Source organism: Prionailurus viverrinus, chromosome X (genome assembly GCF_022837055.1).
Source record: "Prionailurus viverrinus isolate Anna chromosome X, UM_Priviv_1.0, whole genome shotgun sequence".
NCBI lineage: Eukaryota > Metazoa > Chordata > Mammalia > Carnivora > Felidae > Prionailurus > Prionailurus viverrinus.
Genome location: NC_062579.1, coordinates 40,967,491 through 40,975,700, shown reverse-complemented (window position 1 = coordinate 40,975,700; position 8,210 = coordinate 40,967,491). Strand labels below are relative to the sequence as shown.

At 49.2% G+C, this 8,210-nt stretch overlaps 1 protein-coding gene across 1 annotated transcript; it reads left to right on the top strand.

Annotated features, from left to right (window-relative positions):
• Positions 1 to 1,940: 1,940 nt before the first annotated feature.
• Positions 1,941 to 7,992, top strand: LOC125157606 (protein Shroom4-like). The gene is made up of 2 exons (XM_047844496.1): positions 1,941 to 2,146; positions 7,846 to 7,992. The coding sequence occupies exons 1-2, from the start codon at positions 2,030 to 2,032 to the stop codon at positions 7,951 to 7,953; spliced, it is 225 nt and encodes a 74-aa protein (XP_047700452.1). The 5' UTR covers positions 1,941 to 2,029; the 3' UTR covers positions 7,954 to 7,992.
• Positions 7,993 to 8,210: the final 218 nt, after the last annotated feature.

The following is an 8,210-nucleotide window of genomic DNA, read 5'->3' as shown; positions in this document are numbered from 1 at the left end:
GTTGGCAAGGATGCAGAGAAAGAGGATCTCTTTTGCATTGTTGGTGGGAATGCAAGCTGGTGCAGTCACTTTGGAAAACAGTATGGAGGGTCCTCAAAAAACTAAAAATAGAACTACCCTAGACCCAGCAATTGCACTACTAGGCATTTATCCAAGGGATACACGTGTGCTGTTTTGAAGGGACACATGCACCCCCATGTTTATAGCAGCACTATCAACAATAGCCAAAGTATGGAAAGAGCCCAAATGTTCCTCGATGGATGAATGGATAAAGAAGATGTGGTGTGTATATATATATATATATATATATATATATATATATATAGTTAAAAAAATTTAAAAAAATGAAAAGGAAGGCTATCAACCGAAATTGCAGTTTTATTAAAGAAAAGTCTGGTCAGCATCATATAATGCAGGCAGTTTAGAAGGCTCAGAAGAAAGGATTGGGGGAAGGAGGGGGGCCTGTGAGAGAAATTTCAGTGGCCTGTTGGGCTACACAGCAGGCATGGGGAAGAGTCAGTGACAAGTGAGGGAATGGAAGTAGAGAGTGGAAACCTTGTCTGCATAAAGCTGACTGTAGAAGGCTGGGTGCCACAGTGTGTTTCTTGGAGATTTGGAACAACTTGCACAGGAAGAGGGCAAGAGACTGAACAGGCAAGAGGGAGTGGGAAGGTCCCCTTGAGTCACAACTGACTTGTTAAAACTTTCCCTCCTAGTGTGAGGTCCTTTAAAAACTCACTGCCTGTATGTGGCTCTAGAGTGAATACCTCAGAGAGGGTAGGCAACTTGTCTAGGTCAAGACTATAAAATAAGCATAATATTTAATAACAGATTCACCTTTTGAGACTATTACTGGGAGTTTGCTTGTGTGTGTGTGTATGTGTGTGTGTGTGTGTGTGTGTGTGTGTGTGTGTGTGTGTGTGTTTGGTCTGTTCTAAAAGCCCAGCTTAGAAACTACAGCCTCAAGTATGGATAGATGAGCATAAATATTCTGGACCCTGTCTAAAAGCTGATTCTTCCAAAAGGCACATTGTTAATTGGCCAGCTTATCAATGGATGCTCTTTCCTGTAGGTTTGTTTAGGAGTGGAAACGATAGTAGTAGTCTGCTAGCAGTTTAGTGATTCCTGGCTTGGTCATCTCAGTGGGAGCAAGTGCAAGGCCGTGCCAGGAACTCCAGATGACTGCAACATACACAAGCACAGTGCTACCCATAGACGCCAGCGCTGAGCCAGGGTGCGGCTAAGCCCGGGCAGGGGGCATCCTCAAAGTGCTTCTTTATTTAAACTATGCTCCGGGGCAATGTTTCAAAATGACCCCACACACCTAGTGCATACACACACAGCAGCCTACACGCACAGTCGCACTGTGTTCGCTGGCCTGCTTGCTTTACTTTCTATCCCTCTAGGCAAGGTCCACAAATGAGCAGCCTTGTAACCCTCCCAGGACCCGGTTTGGGGACCCTCAGAAGAAAAAGGTAGTCAGAGAAACATGAACGCACTAATCGGGAAGCCAGAGTTTCAGCCCACTGGGCCACACGGGCTATCCACACTAATGACTTTCACCTCCCCTAGCTTTGGCTGGCCCGAGGGGCGGGGAACCCGGCCGTAAGGAGGAGGACCAAAGGCGGGGGGGGGGGGGGGAGCTTGAATGAAACAATGTAACAATTGATGTAAGGCCTCGCCTGGCTCCTGCTCCCCAGCGATCCTATAGGCGAGGTCCCACTGACTGCCCCTCCCCATTGCTCCGTTTTCTTGTCCATTACGCGCTATCCCTCCGCCTCTCCTTCTTTCTTTTCTTTTCTTTTTTTCCCCTTCTCCTTCCCCCCCTCCCCCTTTCTCCAGCTCTGTGTCATTTCCTCCTCGAGCTAGGCTCGCCCGCTGCCCGAGCTTCTCCTGCCGGGAGAGTAGGCGGAGCAGGGCGGTGGGGGGTGGCGTAGCACTGGAGGGCGATGGTGGCGGAGCTGCTGGGGGCGGAGGCAACGTAGCCCCCGAGGAAAAGGAGCTCTGCGTCGCTTGAGAGGAGCGGAGGATGGAGAGCCGGCCTGGGTCCTTCCAGTACGTCCCCGTGCAGCTGCAAGGTGGGGCGCCCTGGGGCTTCACCCTGAAGGGGGGTCTGGAACACTGCGAACCGCTCACAGTGTCTAAGGTAAGACCTGGCGCCTGTGTCCCAGCAGTGCCCAACTGTGAATGGGCAAGCGGGTGCGCAGGCTGCCGGGGGACGCGGCCCTCAGACCAACTCTGAAACTTGGTCGGAGCTGGGCGTGAAAGCCCTCCTGTGGAGCATTTAGCTGCCCGCAGGAGTCTTGCCACCAAGGCCAGTCACAGACACCCTTGATGGTGGCTGGAGCACTAGACGCGAGCACGCCTGGCCCTGGGGCAAGAGCCCAGTGCGCGCATACTCGGGAGGCTCTGGAGACAGTTTTTGCTCCCCCACGTCGGGGCGGCTGCTCCCCTCAGTTTGAGCTGGAGGAAGTGGTGGCTGTTGGAGGTTTCTCCTTGGAAGTTCTCGCGCCCCTGCGGGACAGGCAGCGTGGAAGCGGGGTCGTCCCACCAGGGCAGGTTGCAGGTCAAGGGTCTGGTGTGGGAACGGAGATGGGGCACTGGTGGCTTTCGTCGGACTCACTTCCCACGGCCGGAGGCGCGCACATCCATTCAGCTGGCGAGGCGTTGCTCCTGCGGCTTCGGCCCGGCCTTTCCCTCCCTCCGGAGTCCTGCCCCAGCGCCGGCGAGACTTCCTGCACGTTGAGAAGTGTGGAGGAAACTTTTGCGCCATGGAGCGCAGCTGTGCTGGAGCTGCTGATGCTGCTGCTGCTGCCGCCGCCGCCGCCGGGGTTTGTTTGTTTTAGGAGGCTGTGATCCGCTGGAAGCCAAGTTGCAGCCAAGGGCAGGGGAGACGAGCTCTCCTGAGTGCTCCAGAACTCCCCAGACGAGCCATCGTCAGCAGGGGTGGGGGGGTGTGGGGGCTGCGGGGGCCGTTCCTGGGAAGAAAGATTTGTGGGGCCACTCACCTTGTGGCGCCAGATTGCCAAGTGAACGGACTTCACGAACTTTATCCCATTTTTTGTTTTGTTTTGTTTCTCGTAAACGTTCGCATCTTGAGAAGCTCTTCCCCTGCCAGCCCACGCAGATTGCAGTTGGGGTTGTGGATGTGGGTTTGGGCTGGAGATAGAAAGGTGTGGCTTCTCAGCAGGGCACAAATGTCACTAAGTTTTGGCTTTGTAAGGGAAGGTCACGTCTCAGCAGGGGGTGGCTAGTGTCCTGCCACGCCCCCCCCTCCCCAGGAACCAGTGCTGCTTTTCCCCTCGCATTGGACCTGCTGGTCAGCTTGTAGTGTAGAGGTCCTTCAGGCCTTGGGGCCCATATCATCACCCAGCTCTCTCTTCCCCATACTAGTCATGTATTTCTAACCAGCCTGAGATGCCTTTGTCACCCACTGTCCCTCCCCCTCTTAAGGTACTCTCCCTCCAATATTTTCTGAGGGAGTAATAAGCTTTCTTTGAAAAAAAAAAAACAAAACAAAATGAAACAACACTCTCAGACAACCATTTTGGGGAGGAGAATCCTGACCTTCAGGAATTTCTTCTAATCAGACTCCTGTCTTCCCCTTTTCCACCAAGGTCCGAATTGGCTATACAGCCCTCCAGGGTCTGGCAGTTCCTCCCTTTCTTTTTCTCCTTACACCACCCACAGAATTTCCACAGTCTGCCTAAACAGCCTATCTTGGAGAGATCATGTTTTCACCTCTGCCCAGGGCTGACCCATCCTGAGAAGTGCTCCAGAGAGTGCTTATTGCTGTGGCCCTCCCTGGATTGTTTTGTGTGCCAGTGCTGAGCATAGCAGGGGGTGTTACTAAGTATGGGGCAGCCAGCAATTTGTGGTCTGGCTGGGGGATTATTTGAGGGTAGATGAGGGTTTCCTTGGCCAAGCGGTTGAGGAAGTGACTCGTGTGTTGAGAGGCAGGGTGCCTTTTAATGATTCCCTTTCCACTGAATGTACAGTTGACCCCTATTATATGAAAGCTCATTATTACACACATTTGGGTATGCAGGGGGTAGAATCATTTCTCCCATCCCTCCCACATAGCCTGGCACCTTACAGTAAAAGCATGGTATTTAAGTTCAGTGGTATTTTTTTTTTTCTTACCAAGACACTCTGTGGCATAGTTCATTAGTCCCCTTTTCATTTTTCTAACTTATTTTTGTTTCCCCTTATGCTTCAGAACAATACAGCTTTCTTCTTGAAAATAGCCTAAGCCTGCACACACTGGTGTGGATGAGATGGAAGGTAGTAGAAAGAGAATTGTATTGGCAGATTGAAAACTTGGGTTCTAATCCTTACTCCCCTGCTTATTTGCTTTGGGGTCCTGAGTTCATCACTTCCCTGCCCGCCCCCCTGCCACGCTGGGCTTAGGTGTCCCCATGTGTATAACGAGGTTCAAGTTGGGGGGGGGGCTTTGAATAAGACTATGACAATCTGGTAGGCAACCCTTTCTGCTAGCTTTGGCCCTTTTCTCAAGGGTTGTGGACTGAAGAAGAGGCTTTGTTCCATTTGCATACAGTGTTACTGTTTATACTGTGTTTCAATATCCCTTGTTTCATTAGCCTCTTCCCGCCACCCTGTGAGGCAGTCAAGGGAAAGTTGTGGAGAAACTGATGGAAAAACTGAGGCTGTGATTCACTGAATGGCTTGCCTAGGTCTGCCATACAGTGAGTCAGTGGTAGGCTCTAAGTCTATCATATTTTCTACTACTTGGAGAGTTTCTTGATTCTTCTGGTAGTATTGCAGTTTGTGAAGGGGCATGGGGCAGTACCATTCAGGGACGTACCTAGTCTTGACAGCTTCCCAGGTGACTTTCCGTGCCAGCCTGTGGCTCCGTAGTAGGTGAGGACCAGATTGCAGACACTCCCTGCTGAAGTCTGGGCTCAGGAAGTAGGAGAGGATGGTTTTAGTGCCTCCAAACCACTGTGATCATTTCAGGTCAGGCAGAGAGAGGGGTAAGGTCCAAGACCCATGGTGAGAAATGCTGGAGAACCTCCTTTTATATCACGGGGGAAAAAAATGGGTCTGGTGTGGCGTACATGCTTGGAGATAGCTTGTGGAGGCATCTAGGGAGTGGTGGGATTTGAGAAAGGGTGATTAGTGGGAAAAGGTCACATTGAGTGTGAAAGTCTATCTCATATTTGTCATGATCAGGTTGGAAAATGGTCAGATCCTACTGACTGTTGTGATTTTCTTGAATGTGGGAATTCAACTGCCCACGTTTTAGGAGACTGGTGTAGTCTTCTGACAATCAAGTGAGAAAAAAAGAAGAAATGTTAAAAACAAAACAAAACACCTTTTACTGATTATCCTAAGTGTTAAGGGATGGTTATGATTTCACCATACTTTGTGATGTTTCCAAAGAAACATAACCCACAAGGGCCTTAGGCCCATGACCTTGGTGTTATTAATTCCTTTGGTCAGCATCTTCTACTACCTCCTTGGCCCAGGAGGCCTGTTTAGATAAAGTGGTAATTCTCTTCTAATCATATTTATCTGTTTTGCTATTTGGGGTCCCATCTACAGTATAAACAGCCATCCATGAAGTTGGCTCCCTGCACTGGAAAAGATCTTCTTTGGGGATGGGTGACCCTTCCAAGTTTCTGGCAGCAGTAATTCTGCATCAAACAGGACCTCTCAGAGGCCTCAGAAATTCAATTGTATCCTCCTGTGGGGTGTGTGTGCATGTGTGTGTAGGAGAGAGAGAGACAGACATACAGATAGACAGACAGATGGACAGACGGACAGAGACACAGAGAGAGAGAGAGTTACTGAGCTGTAACTTGAGGTTCCTATACTGATTCTGAGTTCTTGCAAATGTGCCCTGAGGTGAGTGAAAGGTGAAGAAAAGGAGTGGAGACCAGTGGGGATGCAGGAGAAGGAGGAAATTGGGGGAGGAGAAGACAGACTCCTCCTACATATTTGCCATGTTCCTGGCCCATTTTTGGTGGCAGTCTCCATCTGGCATGGTGAAGCAAGCGGGTGGGGGAGGGGGCTAGTTATGGCCGCGGAACAAGGTAGGGTGGGATGGGGGAGTAGCCTGGAGGAGAAGGAAACTTCACTTCCTCCACTTAATGGGTATTGCTATTGCTATATCATTTTACCCTCTGTATACCCAGATGTCTATTTGCTAAATGGGAGTAGGCAGATATCTTTATTATCAAAGATGATGTGAGAATGAATTGGGAAAACTCTAATACTGTTTGCTGTCTTTAGCCTAGAAAGATGGCAGAGCATGCTCTTTAGGTTGTTTTTAACTCCCTCTCACCCATCCCCACTGTGACCTTATTTCTAGGAGAAGCACACAAAGAGTTGGTTGAGATTTCAAGAGGACGTGGGTAAAGTAAAATGGAGGCTTTCGTGTGACTGGCAGTAAATTTGGCTGTGAGTTTGAGTTCTTGCTGGCTGCAAAGATAGTGTTCTATGAGAACCATTAGTTACAGTGAAACCTTCCTGGGCCCATCCCAGACCAAGGCTTGGCATTCACAGAGGGACCTTCAAGGGGTGTGCTTCTTGGGAGCTTAGTCCAGTCTGGGTACTTACATGAATACCCTCCTCATCTGCCTCTAGAATCAGCAAACACATCTAGGGCCTCAGTTCCCCAACTGCTACCCTCTCCCAGAAAGTAGAAGGCATTTAGACACATGGAATGGGAATCCATCCAGAGAGATACAAAGAAGGTTGGATGGAGGTAGGGCAGGAAGAGTGGGGAATGGGTGGTGTGTCTGGAAATCCTTGGCTGAGCTTTGGGTACACACTATTTTGGGGCCTGCTAGGCTGTCATAATACACCTGGTACCCTATTGAGATCCACACATGTGCTTCTTAAAGTGAAACAGGTCAAGCCTGTTAGAGGATTTTCCCCCTCCAAAACCTCAGACAAAGAAAATAATTCAATTCCATCTGGAAGACACTTGAGCATTGTCCCTTTAAAAAAAAAATTAAAATGATTTCCCCTCTTGCTTTTCCCAACCCTCTCCCAGGATTTTTTTTTTTTAAAGAGGAAAGAGACTCAGGCTTGACATTGGTGTTTATGGAGCGATTATCTGGAGGGAACACCACAGTTTTTATAGTTAAGCTTCTTCAGAACCAGGAGGGGAAAAGGATGCTGACCCATCTGAGGAGAGTTCATCACTACCCCACCCCCATCAAGCACCAAAGGACAGACTTGACTCAGGGCTGCTAACCGAATGCTGTTGTTGGAGGAGGCCTAGAATCATCACAGACTCTCAGAGCCAAGAGGGCCTTTTGGAAGTCACCTGGTCTTAATCTTAACCAGTCCATTAGTCTTCTGTGTATTTTATTATTTTTTTAAATTTTTTTAAACGTTTTATTTATATTTGAGAGAGACAGAGAGAGACAGAGCATGAGTGGGGGAAGGGCAGAGAGAGACACGCACAGAATCGGAAACAGGCTCCAGGCTCTGAGCTGTCAGTACAGAGCCCAATGCAGGGCTTGAACTCATGAACCGTGAGATCATGACCTGAGCTGAAGTCGGACGCTTAACCGACTGAGCCACCCAGGCGCCCCATATTAGCCTTCTGTGTAGTAGCTCTAAGCTTGTTTTCCTGTGCTTATGCTGGGAGTTCACTGCCTTCTTAGCCAATCCATTTCCTGGTTGGAAAGTTTTGACCATACACAACTTTCTCGTATATTGAGCTGCAGTCATTATCCCTCTAGCTTCCATCCATGGGTCCTAGCCCTACCTTCTGGGACCACACAAAACAAGAATGCTTTCTCTTTGTCTCAGGACAGTCTTTTGGAGGTCCAAAGACACAGACCACGTCTCCTTGTCTCACTTTTCTAGGCTAAAGAACCCCAGCAACTTCAGCTATTCCTTATGGCATCTGAGATCCAGCCTTCTCTCCTGCTTCCTCCTCCTACTTTGGATGTCGCCTGTCCATGTTTCTCTTGAATTATGGACCCTGCAGCCAAATACAATAGCTGAGGAGAATCTGACCAGAAGGATGATTCTTAAAAAAAAAATACAACTGAAGACCACTCTGGCTCTTTCTGGTGTCCTTGCCTACAAAAGCCCGATGTCAAGCAAGACCTTTTATTGGAAGTCCATGTGCTACTGTGAAGCCATACCTGCCCAAGGTGTCTACATAGGCATCTGAGATAGCCACATAATAGATTTGGGAGGAACACATTTCATCTCTTACTGTTTAG

Coding starts and splice junctions, on each gene's coding strand:
- LOC125157606 (XM_047844496.1), top strand. CDS start 2,030: ATGGAGAGCCGGCCTGGGTCCTTCCAGTACGTCCCCGTGCAGCTGCAA. Junction 2,147..7,845: donor AACCGCTCACAGTGTCTAAG/GTAAGACCTGGC, acceptor TCACTTTTCTAG/GCTAAAGAACCCCAGCAACT.